This window comes from Oncorhynchus mykiss, chromosome 10, assembly GCF_057628025.1.
Source record: "Oncorhynchus mykiss isolate SJ-2025 chromosome 10, ASM5762802v1, whole genome shotgun sequence".
NCBI classification, from domain to species: Eukaryota; Metazoa; Chordata; class Actinopteri; order Salmoniformes; family Salmonidae; genus Oncorhynchus; species Oncorhynchus mykiss.
In genome coordinates, this window is record NC_143031.1 from 65362753 (window position 1) to 65380989 (window position 18237).

The 18237-nt window shown below is 42.3% G+C and overlaps 1 protein-coding gene across 2 annotated transcripts in view; it reads left to right on the forward strand.

Moving 5' to 3' along the window:
- LOC110534667 (uncharacterized) overlaps window positions 1-17349 on the forward strand; it is a 38480-nt gene extending 21131 nt beyond the window's left edge. The window contains exons 1-6 of one of the 2 annotated variants that reach the window (XM_090187559.1): window positions 2374-2888; window positions 3439-3569; window positions 3767-3937; window positions 9063-9227; window positions 9602-9713; window positions 14602-17349. In XM_090187559.1, the coding sequence (XP_090043685.1) occupies window positions 2606-2888; window positions 3439-3569; window positions 3767-3937; window positions 9063-9227; window positions 9602-9713; window positions 14602-15482 (1743 nt within the window). In that variant the 5' untranslated portion in view covers window positions 2374-2605 and the 3' untranslated portion in view covers window positions 15483-17349. Of the gene's footprint in view, window positions 1-2373; window positions 2889-3438; window positions 3570-3766; window positions 3938-9062; window positions 9228-9601; window positions 9714-14601 lie in introns of those variants that run through there. The other variant, XM_090187560.1, reaches the window with a different exon arrangement.
- The last annotated feature ends 888 nt before the right edge of the window (window positions 17350-18237 follow it).

The following is an 18237-nucleotide window of genomic DNA, read 5'->3' on the forward strand; positions in this document are numbered from 1 at the left end:
CATATAGCTGTCGCTATACCGATTCGGGACCGAACCGTGAGGGACAGAGACTCCACCACTGCACAGAACACAACCAGTGGACAGTTGGACTGAACAACCTCAAAGGTTGAGGTGGAGAGAGTCAAAAGCTTTACATGTCATAAATGGTCAAAATCATTGTTTTTCATGCAATTGGATGATATTTCGATGAAACCAGATGATGATGATGACGACCAAAGTGTGAAAAATGACTGTTGGTTCCACATATTCTATTACCCCTTTTTCTCCCCAATTGGCAGTTAGTCTTGTCTCATTGCTGCAACTTCCATACAGACTCGGGAGAGGCAAACTTGGCCAACAACCTTGGCCAACAACGCTGTGCGTCCTCCGAAACACATCCCAACCAAGCCGCAATGCCCACTTAACCCAGAAGCCAGCTGCACCAATGTCTCAGAGGAAACACCGTACACTAGGCGATCGAGTCAGCGTACACTGCACCCGACCCACCATAGGAGTCACAATGCCCAATGCCTACTTAACTCGGAAGCCAGGAAGCCAGCCGCTTCGGAGGAAACACCGGGCGACCGAGTCAGCGTACACTGCGCCCGGCCTGCCACAGGAGTCGCTAGTGCGTGATGGGACAAGGACATCCCTGCTGGCCAAGCCCTCCCCTAAGCCCCATGGGTCTCCCGGTTGCGGCCGGCTGTGATAGAGCCTTGACTCAGACCCAGAATCTCTAGTGGCACAGCTGGCAACGCAATGGTCTAATGCCTTAGACCATTGCGCCACTAGGGAGGCCCTGTATTCTATTCTCCTGTATTTTAGTCAATGCCACTCCGATATTGCTCAATCTAATATTTCTTAATTCCATTCTTTTAATTTTAGATTTGTGTATTGTTGTGAATTTCAAGATACTACTGCACGGCTGGGGCTAGGAACACAAGCATTTCACTACACCCGCAATAACATCTGCTAAATATGTGTATGTGACCAATAGCATTTGATATGATTTGGAGAAGGCGTCTTTGCAGAGGGGCAAGGTTTATATACCTAGATAGCACAGGAGGTTGGTGGCACCTTAATTGGGGAGAATGGGCTCGTGGTAATGACTGAGATATGAGAATCACAAGAGACATGCCAAACGGAACATGTGTGAAAAAAATGGACATCATTGATGCAATTTCAATGTTGTTTGAGTTGCTTTGTGTGTCACTAAATCTGCTTGAGGTGATTTTACTGCAACACTGCATCCAAGTTGCATAGGCATTCAAAGAACTGTCAGTCAAGGCGAGCTCATGAATATAAGCTCCCCACTCACCCAGCCTTGTCTTTTCAAACCTTCTGGTAGTTAGCCATGAGAGAGAAATGACTTTTTCTCAAATTTGGAGCAATTCCAACGCCCCAAAATATTATGGTCAATACATACAATTCTGAACACATTGTCAATGATCGGGAGTCCCATAGGGCGGCGCACAATTGGCCAAGCGTTGCCCGAGTTTGGCCGGTGTAGGCCATCATTGTAAATAAGAATTTGCTCTTAACTGACTTTCCTAGTTAAATATACATTTTTAATTAAAAATGTTAAAATGTACAATGCTAATGCAGGGGAACCAATAAATTGTCCAGTATACTTATTGTATGATATTTTCATGTACAAGCTCTTATGTCTAAACTTCTAAGGTGACTCAGGCTTGACTAATTCTTGTGAAGTGTATCATTGATTTGTATTCTGTGATAAGTTACAAAACAATAGATATGCAGTTGTGTATTGCTGCTGTTTGTCTGATATCCAACAGTCCATGATCAGCTCTGTTGACCATGAGAGCATTTTGCGGAGAATACATGTCTAAAGATGACTTTTCAACATTGCCTGCTCCCAAGTGTTCTCAAACACTAGAAAAAAGTAATATTGTAGGGCTTCCCTCATGTCCCTTTTCATGAAAGAACTAAAGTTAGCCATGTGTGAGTGCTAGCTAGCTACCTGGGTAGGTATTTCAAAACCATAATTTAACAATTCCAAATGTTGTGTATATTTTGTGGTAACTTGTAGAGATAGACGCGGTCAACTAAACAAACATTTTTACACAATGATATTAGGACGGATCTAGGCTAGAACTCGGACAGTTGAATATCAAATCAAATGTATTTTATATAGCCCTTCTTACATCAGCTGATATCTCAAAGTGCTGTACACAAATCCAGCCTATTTACCCAGAATATTTACCTTACTGGGGTGATTCTATTATTTTCTACTATATTTTTGCCAACACACTTCTTTCTAAACAATTCTGCTCTCAGCTTGAAATATACTTATCATGAGATTTGATTTGTAACGTCAAAACAGTTAATGAAACAGGGCGCCAAAATGTTTTATTTAACCACACCCTTTGAGCTATGACGACAACCAATAAGATACTTTCTCTTCAGTTTAAACGGAAGTGAACAGTGACTAAGAGCAATTTCCACGTTAGCGTTTGTATTAGGACGTTTACTAACACCATGGAACTTAAAATATGACATTTAAATGCATAGTGTCACATAATTATCCCAGGTAGTGTTTCATTTTCGTTGGAGACAGGACTTTGTTGATAGATGTTATCTAGGTAACGCTAGCTAGCTGCTAACAATGGCTAACTGTATGGTTTTTCACGCTCAAATAGCCTCCATTATGGAGGTGCTAGCGAATGCAGCCGTGGCAGAGATCTGTAAACTCGTAGACGACGACTATGCAGTGTTTCGTTTGGAAATAACTCAAAGCCGGAAAGAAAACGGCTCATTGCGGAGGAAACTACAGCTTCAAGAACTGAAGGTGGCACGGGAGCGCGCAGAAAGGACAATGCGAGAGCGCGTCCTCGCCAGCCGTCCCAGTAGTGTCAAGATCCTCGACCGAAACAGAGGAATGGCAAGAGGTACATTTTGCAGAAGACCGAGGCGCCCCGTTCTCCTATGCGCATGTGTGACTTTAGATGTTTTAACTCAGCATTTCCCAAACTCGGTCCTCCAGACCGTTTTGTTTTTTTGCCCTAGCACTACACATCTGATTCAAAAAGTCAACTAATCATCAAGCTTTGTAGTGTTAGGGCAACAAAACAAAAAGTGCACACTTTAGGGTCCCGAGGACCGAGTCATGGAAACTGTCTTAACCATAATTGGGTCTTGGTCAGTTTTTGAATTCTATGCAATAATCCTCCTGATTTAAAATAATTATATTTATTTAACCTCTATAAGACTATCGTATTCTAACTAGATTCTTCTATTTACTGCATTTCCTATTATTTACTCAATTAAAACAATGTGATGCATTAAACATAATACATCAATCAACAAATAGTACATCAAGTAGTTATGAGATTACCTTACATCCTTGCCAATTCTAGACAGTAACAATAGTGTACAATATACCATTGAGCATTGACAGTAGCTAACCTAACCACCTCTTTCCCCCCCAATCACTCTCAGGTGAAGGACATCTCACTGGAGGCCACAGGAGTTTTGTGAAGCCAGCGAGAGACAATACATGGCGAGATGACCAACCAATCACTGTTGATGAGGGGAGTGGAACCTCAACCCAGCATGTTATTGTTATAGAGGTTAGTGTAATAGTATTACATAAAAAATACAGTATGTCAAATGTGTCCAGTTTACTTCAGAAAGGCTCCCCTCAGCTATTCACTTACTTACATGTACATCTTCATTTAGCTGCCATAGGGGAACTTGTGAGACCCTACAACAATGTTATCCAATTAGACTCATGTGCCGGTAATAACCTCCTCTCTTCTTGTGTCAGTCTGCAGATGCAGAGGCTGCAGGTCCTGGGGTGAAGCTGGAGGGGTCTGAAGGAGAGGACCCACGGCACAGTAGTGACATCCAGACTGGAGTGGCTGGAGTGCCCCATGAAGCCACTGAGGACTCCACCACCGCCCCAGTGCCGCCCAGGACCCAACGCAGCATCACGGAGGTCAGTGGAACGCCGAACACCGTCCTCAAGTCAGAGACAGACACAGAGACTTTAACTGTAACACACAGGCTCTTCCATACAGGATCTGACCACAGTTTAGACCCGGAGAGGCTGGGGCTACTGGGCTGCCCTCCTGCTTCCGGCTCAGAGTACTTTCCGGTATGTCACCAAAACCAAAGAACGGATCATTACCGTGGAGATGGTGACACGTTACACACTGGTGGTGATCAGTCTTGTTCTTACGCTACAGACATGGACCGTGGCAACATGCCCTTGGGTTTAGAGACCCAGACTGATCTGTCTAGAGGGGACTGGAACCGGTACAGTAGTAGTGTATACTCTGAAGGATGCCTAGATAAGAAAGGGGAGGGTCTGATTCTAGATGAGGTGAAAGTGGAGGCCGACGCTTCTCCCACATGGAATGCAGATAGTCACCTAAGAGATGGACACTTACAAGGTGGAGATTTCTTAGATTACAGGGAAAGCGTAGAGACAAATCCAAATGTCGCGACCAACTCCCCTTTACGCACGCTCAGGGGTCGCGACCCAGTGTCCACGTTAATGGGGCCTCCCGATTCACACATCCTTTTCAATCAGGTATTGAACTCAAAGGACCAAAAGGCCAAGGCTCTGGGAGGGGGAGAAACATCAGGCAATAGTAAAGAGAAACAGTTCCTCTGCATGTTCTGTAAGAAAAGCTTCAGCTGCCTCCAGAAGATGGAGATCCACCAGAGGGTCCATACAGGGGAGAAACCCTTCAGCTGTACCCAGTGTCACATGCGCTTTGCCCAGGCTGGTAACCTGAAAATCCACCAGAGGGTACACACAGGGGTGAAACCCTTCAGCTGTACCCAGTGTCACATGCGTTTCGCCCAAGCTGGCAACCTGAAGATCCACCAGAGGGTCCACACAGGAGTGAAACCCTTCAGCTGTAGCCAGTGTCATATGCGCTTCTCCCACTCGTCCAGCCTGAATAGGCACCAGAGGGTCCACACAGGAGAAATCCTACAGTTGCCCCCAGTGTGAGAAGAGATTCTCCCACCAGAACCATCTAAAGATGCACCTGAAGGTCCACACAGGAGAAAGGCCGTTCGCGGGAAGAAGTTCTCCGAGAGGAGCTCCCTCAGGATGCACCAACTGAAAAAACATTCCACTCCATAACATAGATAGTAACCAATCCACTCAGGAATGGTTTAGAGCAAGCCCTGCATTAAAGTCAAAGATTAATTTTCATTATTCTCAGCAAAAATATCCGCAGATTTCAGTGTTTAATGTTCCTGAATAGAATATTGCATCCAGATATTGTGTGAATCAGTATATAAGGCATATACATGTGCGTGTGTGTGTGTATATATACAACAATACCAGTCAAAAGTTTGGACACGCCTACTCATTCAAGGGTTTTTCTTTCTTTTAAAAAAAAAAATTATATATATATAATATCTACACTACCTTTTCAAAAGTTTGGGGTCACTTAGAAATGTCCTTGTTTTTGAAAGAAGAGCACTGTGTTTCTGATCAATTTGATGTTATTTTAATGGCCAAATGGGCTTTTATTTAAAAAAACAAGGACATTTCTAAGTGACCCCAAACGTTTGATCGGTAGTATATATATATATATATATATATATATATATATATATATATATATATAGATAGATATAGATATATATAGATGATGTTCACAAATGCCTATTTCATTACCTCCATTCAACTACTTAATTTTTTTCCCCAATACACTTTTCATTAGAAAATTAATGCAGTTTATCAAGTTCATGCTGATTTGTTGTTGAGACATGTATGTGTGGTTTTCATATGGTGTATTTAACACTTGTTTCTGTTTAATAAAAACAAAATGTGACTTCTCATTCTAAGACTTTTATTGACTGTATTCGAGTGCTTTATAATCAATACACACACTAAACACACTAAGTTGGAGGTTTACATACACTTAGGTTGGAATCATAAACTCATTTTTCAACCACTCCACAAATTTCTTGTTAACAAACTATAGTTTTGGCAAGTTGGTTAGGACATCTTTGTGCATGATACAAGTAATTTTTCAAACAATTGTTTACAGACAGATTATTTCACTTATAATTCACTGTATCACAATTCCAGTGGGTCAGAAGTTTACATACACTAAGTTGACTGTGCCTCTAAACAGCTTGTAAAATTCCAGAAAATGTCATGGCTTTAGAAGCTTCTGATAGGCTAATTTACATCATTTGAGTCAATTGTTGGTGTACCTGTGGCTGTATTTCAAGGCCTACCTTCAAACTCAGTGCCTCTTTGCTTGACATCATGGGAAAATCAAAAGAAATCAGCCAAGACCTCAAAGAAAAAAAAATGTAGACCTCCACAAGTCTGGTTAATCCTTGGGAGCAATTTCCAAATGCCTAAAGGTACCATGTTCATCTGTACAAACTAAAGTATGCAAATATAAACACCATGGGACCATGCAGCCATCATACCGCTCAGGAAGAATACGTGTTCTGTCTCCTAGAGATGAACGTACTTTGGTGCAAAATAATCCCAGAACAACAGCAATGGACCTTGTGAAGATGCTGGAGGAAACAGGTACAAAAGTATCTATAGCCACAGTAAAATGAGTCCTATATGGTCAACCTGAAAGGCCGCTCAGCAAGGAAGAAGCCACTGCTCCAAATCCGCCATAAAAAAGCCAGAGTATAGTTTGCAACTGCATATGGGGAGAAAGATCTTACTTTTTGGAGAAATGTCCTCTGGTCTGATGAAACAAAAATAGAACTGTTTGGCGATAATGACCATCGTTATGTTTGGAGGAAAATGGGGGATGCTTGCAAGCCGAAGAACACCATTCCAACCGTGAAGCACAGGGGTGGCAGCATCATGTTGTGGGGGTGCTTTGCTGCAGGAGAGACTGGTGTACTTCATAAAATAGATGGCATCATGAGGAATGAAAATTATGTTGATATATTGAAGCAACATCTCAAGACATCAGTCAGGAAGTTAAAGCTTGGTCGCAAATGGGTCTTCCAAATGGACAATGACCCCCCCCAAGCATACTTCCAAAGTTGTGGCAAAATGGCTTAAGGACAATGAAGTCAAGGTATTGGAGTGGCCATCACTAAGCCCTGACCTCAATCCTATAGAAAATTTGTGGGCAAAACTGAAAATGTGTGTGCGAGCAAGGAGGCCTACAAACCTGAGTCAGTTAAATCAGCTCTGTCAGGAGGAATGGGACAAAATTCACCCAACTTATTGTGGGAAGCTTGTGGAAGGCTACCCGAAACGTTTGACCCAAGTTAAACAATTTAAAGGCAATGCTACCGAATACTAATTGAGTGTATGTAAACTTCTGACTCACTGGGAATGTGATGAAAGAAATAAAAGCTTCAATAAATAATTCTCTCCACTATTATTCTGACATTTCACATTCTTAAAATAAAGTGGTGATCCTAACTGACCTAAAACAGGCAATTTTTACTAGGATTAAATGTCAGGAGTTGTGAAAAACGGAGTTAAAATATATTTGGTGTATGCAAACTTCCAACTTCAACTGTACCTGGGGCAGCAGGGTAGCCTAGTGGTTAGAGCATCGGACTAGTAAGGTTGCAAGTTCAAATCCCCGAGCTGACAAGGTACAAATCTGTCGTTCTGCCCCTGAACAGGCAGTTAACCCACTGTTCCTAGGCCGTCATTGAAAATAAGAATTAGTTCTTAACTGACTTGCCTAGTTAAATAAAGGTAAAATACCTACTGTACACTTCAAAATAGTTTAAGGTTTGTCTGATGACTTTTCATAGCTGACATATTTTTACTCACATCATATTGATGTCCTCCATGATGAGTTTAACCACAATGAAGTAATTGTGTAACTACATTATAGCACTCAACTGTATTGGGGATGGGTAAATACTCCATGTTGAAAGTCTATTTATTATCTGTGTGTGTATACGTACCTGAGGTAGTATATACAGTGGGGCAAAAAAGTATTTAGTCAGCCGCCAATTGTGCAAGTTCTCCCACTTAAAAAGATGAGAGGATTTTTAGGATTTATTTGCAAATTATGGTGGAAATAAGTACTTGGTCACCTACAAACAAGCAAGATTTCTGGCTCTCACAGACCTGTAAATTCTTCTTTAAGAGGCTCCTCTGTCCTCCACTCGTTACCTGTATTAATGGCACCTGTTTGAACTTGTTATCAGTATAAAAGACACCTGTCCACAACCTCAAACAGTCACACTCCAAACTCCACTATGGCCAAGACCAAAGAGCTGTCAAAGGACACCAGAAACAAAATTGTAGACCTGCACCAGGCTGGGAAGACTGAATCTGCAATAGGTAAGCAGCTTGGTTTGAAGAAATCAACTGTGGGAGCAATTATTAGGAAATGGAAGACATACAAAACCACTGATAATCTCCCTCGATCTGGGGCTCCACGCAAGATCTCACCCCGTGGGGTCAAAATGATCACAAGAACGGTGAGCAAAAATCTCAGAACCACACGGGGGGACCTAGTGAATGACCTGCAGAGAGCTGGGACCAAAGTAACAAAGCCTACCATCAGCAAGGGCATTGAAGATGAAACGTGGCTGGGTCTTTCAGCATGACAATGATCCCAAACACACCGCCCGGGTAACGAAGGAGTGGCTTCGTAAGAAGCATTTCAAGGTCCTGGAGTGGCCTAGCCAGTCTCCAGATCTCAACCCCATATAAAATCTTTGGAGGGAGTTGAAAGTCCATGTTGCCCGGCAACAGCCCCAAAACATCAGTGCTCTAGAGGAGATCTGCATGGAGGAATGGGCCAAAATACCAGCAACAGTGTGTGAAAACCTTGTGAAGACTTAAAGAAAACTTTTGACCTCTGTCATTGCCAACAAAGGGAATATAACAAAGTATTGAGATAAACTTTTGTTATTACAAATACTTATTTTCCACCATAATTTGCTAATAAATTCATAAAAAATCCTACAATGTGATTTTCTGGATTTTTTTTCTCATTTTGTCTGTCATAGTTGAAGTGTACCTATGATGAAAATTACAGGCCTCTCTCATCTTTTTAAGTGGGAGAACTTGCACAATTGGTGGCTGACTAAATACTTTTTTGCCCCACTGTATCTGTATCACCTGTCTCTTCTAGGAGGAGGAGGGTCCAGAGGTGCTGTTTGTGAAGGAGGAGGGCTGTGAGGAGGGTCTGTTGAACCCTGAGGGGAACATGGTCATGGAGGACAACCAGACTACACCTCCTTCTGAACCCACAGAGGAATTAGCTGAGCAGCACAGGGCCACATACAGTCTCACTGAGGTGAACCTACTAAACTACTGTCTGAATGGTTATGTTAGGTCCGGTATCCACAAAGAGTCTCAGAGTAGGAGTGCTGATCTACGATAAGTTTAGCCTTTTAAATCATAATGAATAAGACTAATGTAGACAGGGGACCTGATCATTGATCAGCTCTTCTACTCAGATTCTTTGTGGATACGGGCCCAGGTCTTGATTCATTTTTTCAGAAGGGTGGGACCATGTCTTTGAATTATCAAACCATTTCAAAGAGTGTCAAGTAATCAAATCAACTAACATGTTTGCATAGTACTCTTCTTAATCCTTCATTGCCCAATCAGAATATGCTCATATGAGATTTCTTGATCCAACATCCTCTCACTCTGTATCTCTTACAGTCAGTAGACATGGAGGATGGGAAGTCTGATCTGCTGCTGGTCAAAGAGGAGACAATAGAAGACGGACCAGAGAACATTGATCTGCTGAGTGGACTAAAGATGGGGGAGCAAGGTGAGGGAGAAATACATATAACCCATAGATCCTCAACAGGGTTCTACAGTGCGACCATTTTACTCACATATGCATCTAAATATTTTGTTGTGCAATGTGGAATTTTAATGTAGGAGCGTCAGTGTGCCTAGAAAAATTAAAGATTCTAGCTTTAATACCTGAAATATTTTTAATTGTGTTCCTAAATTTATTTGTGTGCCTACATTTTACTTATACTTACTCCTTGTAAAAAAAGAAGTCAGCATAGAGCCCTCTTCAATGGGAATAGTGATGTGCTTGGATATTATTTTCTTCATTCGTTGGGGCGGCAGGGTAGCCTAGTGGTTAGAGTGTTGGACTAGTAACCGAAACGCAAGTTCAAATCCCCGAGCTGACGAGGCTGTTCCTGGGCCGTCATTGAAAATAAGAATTTGTTCTTAACTGACTTGCCTAGTTAAATAAAGTAAAAAAATCATAAAATTAAATGAATACAACTTATGTTGACATATACAAAAACACAATGTATGAACTTCACCAGGTAATTGACGTAAAAATGTATACGAGTTCCCCCTCAGTCACTCAACTTCGGTACAACATACCGAAGTCGCACTCTCGTGACCGGTTGAAGGATCCACAATCACACCTGAAATGAAATCTGCACCTTGCTGGAAGCCCCGCCTTCCACAGGTGATAATCATGAGGCTCAGATTCATTCCTTCAACTATTCCACTCTTCACCTGGATGTGAACAGGAACAATTCACGCTACTGAAACAAGCAATTAGAAAACGTGACTGTCTTACGTTGTGCCAACTAAACTGTCTCATAGTGGTAGAGCGTGCTCACCCCCTGGACATTGTGTGCTGAAGTTTGTATTTGGTATCGTTAATTATTCTTCAGTTTGCTGGATCAATGGTTAAGATGGCTAAGAAAGCGACCAAGATGACGATGGCTAAGCCGGGTTCGAGGTCACGATCATGCCCCCAGTCATGCGGGTTATACTATGTCGAACCGTGTGGGCATTGCCACATACTGTGTGAAAACTTCCTGGAAAGACGTGTAGCATTCTTGTAGCATTCTTTGCGACTTTCCTTTCCAAGAATTTGGCAACTTGGCTGGGACCGAGGTACAGGAAGTGGAGAGGGACTTGAGGCTGTTGTCGGAAAAGGTGGAACTAGCTTCCCAGCAGGGAGATGGTGGGTTTGGTGACATACAGGGCCCATGTTCGGATGACGACATGGTGTCCCTGGACAGCTCAGAGGGTTTCCCCGGGTGATGAAGAGGACTTTATTTGGGAACAGCCACCTCCTCACGCAATGAGAGTAGCATCATTTTTTGGTACTCCAAGAGGGGCCAGGGGCTGAGGGTGTTGGCCTATCTGAACGATTGGCTGATAGCAGTCAAAGGATCAAGCAGTGTTACCCACATCGAGGCTAGTGCTCCATGTTCCTTCTCTAGGTTTTATTGTAAACCAGAAAAAGGAGCTGTCTATTGCAGCACATTCCATTCCTGGGTCTCGAGTTAGACTCATCCTTAAATTGCACTTTTCTACCCCTGCAGAGGTTGTCAGGTTTCCAGCTCTGCTTGGCCCAATTTTCGTCTGGGGCACACAGTACATTTTCACCAGTTCCTGCGCCTACTGGGGATGATGATGATGCTTCTATGATGGTGGTCAGTACCCTGGGGCTGTTCCAGTGCTGGGTGCTAGCAACACGCTTGGATGCATTTCGTTACCTAAACCAGTCAATTCAGGTGTCCCCGACATGCCTTCAGGCACTGTCCCAGTGGAGGGTTCTCATGGGCCAGGTGTTGTCCAGCAAGGTGATCACGACAGACTGTGAGGGTTACTGAATTTGGGGAGTATGGATGGTGTCACAGAGTGCCCGGCTTATCAATTACCTGGAACTTCTGATGGTGTACTGGCGCTCAGGCCCTCCTGTGTTTGTTGGGCCAGCATGTGCTGTCAGTGGTGTAAAAAGTACTCAATTGTCATACTTGAGTACAATTAAAGATACAGTGCCTTGCAAAATTATTATTTTCCCTTGGCGTTTTTCCTATTTTGTTGGATTACAATCTGTAATTTAAATGGACTATTATTTGGATTTCATGTAATGGACATACACAAAATAGTCCAAATTGGTGAATTGAAATTGAAAAAATAACTTGTTTTAAAAAAAAAAAAACATGAGTGGTGCGTGCATATGTATTAACCCCCTTTGCTATGAAGCCCCTAAATCTGATGCAACCAATTACCTTCAGAAGTCACATAATTAGTTAAAGTCCACCTGTGTGCAATCTAAGTGTCACATGATCTGTCACATGATTTCAGTATATATACACTTGTTCTGAAAGGCCCCTGAGTCTGCAACACAAAGCAAGGGGCACCACCAAGCAAGCGGCACCATGAAGACCAAGGAGCTCTCCAAACAGGTCAGGGACAAAGTTGTGGAGAGGTACAGATCAAGGTTGAGTTATAAAAAAATATCAGAAACTTTGAACATCCCACGGAGCACCATTAAATTCATTATTAAAAATTGAAATAATATGGCACCACAACAAACCTGCCAAGAGAGGGCCGCCCACCAAAACTCACAGACCAGACAAGGAGGGCATTAATCAGAGCTAAAAGAGACCAAAGATAACCCTGAAGGAGCTGCAAAGCTCCACAGCGGAGATTGGAGTATCTGCCCATAGGACCACTTTAAGCCGTAAACTCCACAGAGCTGGGCTTTACAGAAGAGTGGCCAGAAAAAATGCCATTGCTTAAAGAAACAAATAAGCAAACACGTTTGGTGTTCGCCAAAAGGCATGTGGGAGACTCCCCAAACATATGGAAGAAGGTACTCTGGTCAGATGAGACTAAAATTGAGCTTTTTGGCCATCAAGGAAAACACTATATCTGGCGCAAACCCAACACCTCTCATCACCATCCCAGGAGTGAAGCATGGTGGCGGCAGCACCGGCAGGGACTGAGAAACTGGTCAGAATTGAAGGAATGATGGATGGCGCTAAATACAGGGAAATTCTTGAAGGAAACCTGTTTCAGTCTTCGAGAGATTTGAGACTGGGACGGAGGTTCACCTTCCAGCAGGACAATGACCCTAAGCATACTGCTAATGCAAAGCTCAAGTGGTTTAAGGCGAAACATTTAACTGTCTTGGAATGGCCTACTCATAGCCCAGACCTCAATCCAATTGAGAATCTCTGGTATGACTTAAAGATTGCTGTACACCAGCGGAACCCATTCAAATTGAAGGAGCTGGAACAGTTTTGCCTTGAAGAATGGGGAAAAAATCCCAGTGGCTAGATGTGCCAAGCTTATAGAGACATACCCCAAGAGACTTGCAACTGTAATTGCTGCAAAAGGTGGCTCTACAAAGCATTGACTTTGAGGGGTGAATAGTTATGCACGCTCAAGTTTTGTTTTTTGTCTTATTTGTTTCACAATCAAAAATATTTAGCATGTTGTGTAAATCCAATGATACAAATTTAATTCCAGGATGTAAGGCAACAAAATAGGAAACATCTCAAGGGGGTGAATACTTTCGCAAGCCACTGTACCTTAATACAAATTACTCAAGTAAAACTCACCCAGTAAAATACTACTGGAGTAAAAGAGTATTTACTTTTAAATTTACTTTTGATACTTAAGTATAAGTATAAACCATTTCAAATGTCTTATATTAATTAAATGGCACAATTTTATTTTTATTGACGGATAGCCAAGGGCACACTCCAACACTCAGACATAAATTACAAACTAAGTATGTGTTTAGTGACTCAGTAGGGATGACCAGGGATGTTCTCTTGATAAGTGTGTGAATGACAATTCTCCTTTTCTTTTGTGTGTCAAGGAAAATGTATGGAGTAAAAAGTACATTATTCTCTTTAGGAATGTAGTAAAGTAAAAGTAGGCCAAAATATAAATAGTAAAGTACAGATACCCCCAAAAACTACTTAAGCAGTACTTTAAAGTATTTTTACTTAGGTACTTTACACCACTGTGTGCTGGTCATATCTAAGGACGGTGCCTCAGTTGGTAGAGTAAGGTGCTTGCAATGCCAGGGTTGTTGGTTTGATTCCCAAGGGGGACCAATACGAAAACAGTACACAAATGTGTGCTTTCACTCCTGTAAGTCACTCTGGATAAGAGCGTGTTCTAAATGACAAAAATGTAAATATAATACATCAACAGGCATGGGCGGACCCTCCTCACCTCGGCTCGCTCCCTGTTGTGGTGGAGCAGTGCACATTTGCTCTCACTTCAGGTGTAGCATGTTCCTGGTTACCTCAACTGCTACACCCCTGGGTGGTTTCCCAGATATGGGAGCGGTTCGGCAATGCCGACATAGATCTTTGCGAATTGTCTTTTTTTCTGCATGAGGGACCCAAGTGCCCCGTTGGGAACGGACTCTGGCGGACCAGTGGCCTTTGACCTTCCTTTATGCATTTTCACCAGTGGTTCTGATTCAGCCCACGTTGGCGAGGGTGCGCTGGGAGGGTTTATCATTGATTCTTGGGGCTTTCCGTTGGCCCAGGCTGCCTTGGTTCGGGGAGATCATTTGCCCTTTAGGGGGGGGGACCCTGGCAACTCCCGCTGGTCTGGGTGGGGGACAAGTTACTTGCGCTTTCGGCCAAGTAAATCATCTGTCCTACTTGTGGCTAAAAAAGTTAATGTCAAGCCCTGAAAGCGGTATTAAATTGAAGGAATTAATCCTGTGGAAGACGGCGTGTCCAGCGAGGCGTGGATTTCATTGACCTTGCCACGCGTGATTGTAGATCAACCGAAGTTGCAAGGGTGTGACTCCCCATAGTACGTTGTACCTTGTTTCCCTCCTTCAGGGAACATTAGTTATAACGTTACGTTTTCTCTGCAATGTTTGGAAAGTATTTTGTAACCACTTCTTGCAGGTTGGCTGGAGGCTAATAGAGGAGACTGGGTGAACATCTTGGATTCCCAGACCCAGACCGGTGCCACCAAGGGCCCAGGGGACAACATCACTGAGCAGGCTAGGACCAGAGGCGACATAGTGGAGGTCTGTGGATGGGACAGTGTCCTCAACTCTGGGCTGGGGAATCACAACCAGAAACAGACAATGGAACACAAAACAACAACTGAACTGAGACCAGGACTGGCTGAGACCAGGGCAAGGCGTAGAATTGGTCTGCGGGGACTGGGAGGTGTCCGTATGCGGCTGAAGAGAACAGACACAGACTCGGCTAGCGATGCTCCATCCTGCTCCTATAGTTGTGATTCAGAGAGACTGATGGCGCCTCAGGTTAACCCTCCAACAGGGGCTTCCTTCAGCCTGCCTTCTATAGGATCTATCAACTGGAATATGGACCCTGCGACAACACAGACACTTCCTGGCCTTCATCCTCCTCACACTCTCCTAATGTTAAACCAGACCTCAGACAATGTCAGTGCCTCAACACTAAATGGCTACACAAGCTCATTGACAAATGAAAATAGTAGAGATGGAATCAGTAAAGGTGGCAGCGCCAAAGAGAAGCGCTTCCCGTGTTCGTTCTGTGGGATATCCTTCAGTTTCCCCAAACAGGTGGAGATCCACCAGAGGATGCACACGGGGGAGAAAGCGTTCAGCTGCCACCTGTGCCCAGCCAGTTTCTCCCGATCGTCCAACCTGAAGAGGCACCAGAGGGTCCACACAGGGGAGAAACCCTACAGCTGCCCCCAGTGTGCAAAGAGGTTCTCCCACCACCACAATATGAAGGTGCACCTGAAGGTCCACACAGGAGAAGCAGTTTCCCTGTATGCACAGCAGGAGTAGCCTTATCTGACAAAGTTGTCAATTGGGAGAAATCGTATCACTTGAGATACTTAGGGGATGCCTGGAAACTGTTATTTAGATTAAATATAGTTATCATGTGACGTGTCTTGAGGTAAGAGAGTAATTAACCACATACCCCTCATTAACCCTTTGTTAACTTGTCATTTGAAACAGGCTTGTGTAAATGCCTGTTTTTAGAGAGACAGTAAACCTAGATGGGGGGAATGAATCGATAAGTGTTAGCGCAAATACATGCTAGCTGTTCCCGTAAACTTCCAGTCATTGAGCCAACAACTATCCATTTAAAAGCTTGTCTCTGCAAAAATATAAAAACAAATGTACATATCTTTTGCGGAGATGGCTAAATGAATATAGAGGAAACACTGAATTCCCCTTTAAAAAAACAGCCCCTTCCCACAATGACACCACGTTCAGGAAGTGTCATCATTTGTTGTTGGGGAAAAAAATGGTGTAAAGGTTCCACCCTGTTAGGATTATGCACCTAATGGTTGTTAAATGTTGTTAGAAAAGTTGGCAAATAAGACTGTCAATATTTATTTATCTTTGAATATATTTTATGTATATTTAGATACATTTGTTACTAATTACAGTTACATAGCATCATGTAAGTAATTGTCATGAAATGAAATGTGAATAAATAATTGTAATTAGTAATGTAATTGGCTAGCAACAATATATAATCTATTTTCATGTTTTAAAATCAAATCAAACTACAAACTCCGGTTGACAATGTTTTTTAAAAAAACGTTTTTTTCTATGATCAAATAAATAGAAAGTAAACTAATGCACAATATTAATTCTTATTATAGGTGTTATGTTTTTCAACTATTTCATACATGGAACAAAAATATATAATGCAACATTTAGTGTTTGTCCCATGTTTCATCAGCTGAAATAAAAGATCCCAGAAATGTTCCATTCACCCAAAAAGCTTATTTTGCACAAATGTTGTGCACAAATGTTTACATCCCAGTTATTGACCATTTCTCCTTTTCCAAGATAATCAGCATGATCATTACACAGTTGCACCTTGTGCTGGGGACAATAAAAGGCCACTCTGAAATGTACAGTTTTGTCACTCAACACAATGCCACAGATGTCACAATTTTTGATGGAATGTCCACCAGAGCTGTTGCCATAGAATTGAATGTTAATTTCTCTACCATAAACCGCTTCCAACGTTGTTTCTGAGAATTTGGAAGTACGTCCAACCGGCCTCACAACCGCCGACCACGTTTATGGCATCGTGTGGATGAGTGGTTTGTTGATGTCAACGTTGTGAACAGAGTACCCCATGGTGGTGGTAGGCATATGCTACGGACAACAAACACAATTGTATTTTATCTGTGGCAATTTGAATGCACAGAGATACCGGGATGAGATCCTGAGGCCCATTGTGGTGCCATTCATCTGTCGCCTTTACGTTATGTTTCAGCATAATAATGCACGGCCCCATGTCGTAAGGATCTGTACACAATTCTTGGAACCTGAAAATGTCCCAGTTCTTCCTGTATACTCACCAGACATCACCCATTGAGCATGTTTGGGATGCTCAGGATCAACATGTACGACAGCGTGTTCCAGTTTCTGCCAATATCTAGCAACTTCGCACAGCCATTAAAGAGGAGTAGGACAACATTCCACAGGCCACAATCAACAGCTTGAACAACTCTATGCAAAGGAGATGTGTTGCGCTGCATGAGGCAAATGGTGGTCACAACAGATACTGACTGGTTTTCTGATCCATGATTTCCTTATATCAACTACAACTCAGTAAAATCTTTGAAACTGTTGCATGTTGCATTTATTTTTGTTCAGTAAAGATATTAAATAACTTTTTACTTCATATAATGTATTCATTATTGGTGTTAGTTCTACCCTGTTATGCTTCCTTCTACCCTGTTGTGTTGGTATTTTAATATCAGAATTTAACAATAGCATCAAATGTTCTGCATATTTTTGTGGTAACTTGTAGCGATGTAAGGGGTCAACTAAACATTCACCCCCCTTTAGGCTTTTCCTAATTTTGTTTACGAACAAATTTAAATGGATTTAATAATCATTTTTCATCAACAATCTAATCAAAATACTCTGTCAACGTGGAAGATTTTATATAGATTTTATATATACAATTTTATATATAAAAATTGGATACTAAAATATACAGTAATCATTGCATAATTATTCACACCTTTTGTTTAGGCAAGCCGAAATTAGTTCAGGAGTAAAATTTCGTTAGACAAATCACATAAGTTACAAGGACTCACTCTGTAAAATAATAGGGGTTGACAGCGCTGCCCAGTACCCTTCCCCTGTCCCCCATACATACAACATATGTAAGGTCCCTCAGTCAAGTATTGCATTTCAAGCACAGATTAAATTATGAAGACCAGGGAGCTTTTCGAAAAGACTCAAAGAAGGGCAGAGATTGGTAGATGGGTAACAATAACATATCCAAAATGGAATGTCTCTTTATGCATGGTCAAGTTAATAATTATGCTGTGGTTTATGTATTAAACCACCCAGACACATCAAAGATAGTCATCCTTCTGAACTGAACTGCAGGACAGGAATGAAACTGCTCAGGGATGTTACCATGAGGCCATCAGTGATTTTAAAACTCATTGGTGAGGTTAATGGCTGAGATGGGAGAATTGAGGATGGATCAACACTGTACTGACTCCACCTAAATGACAGAATGAAAAGAATACAAATATCCAAAACATGCATCTTG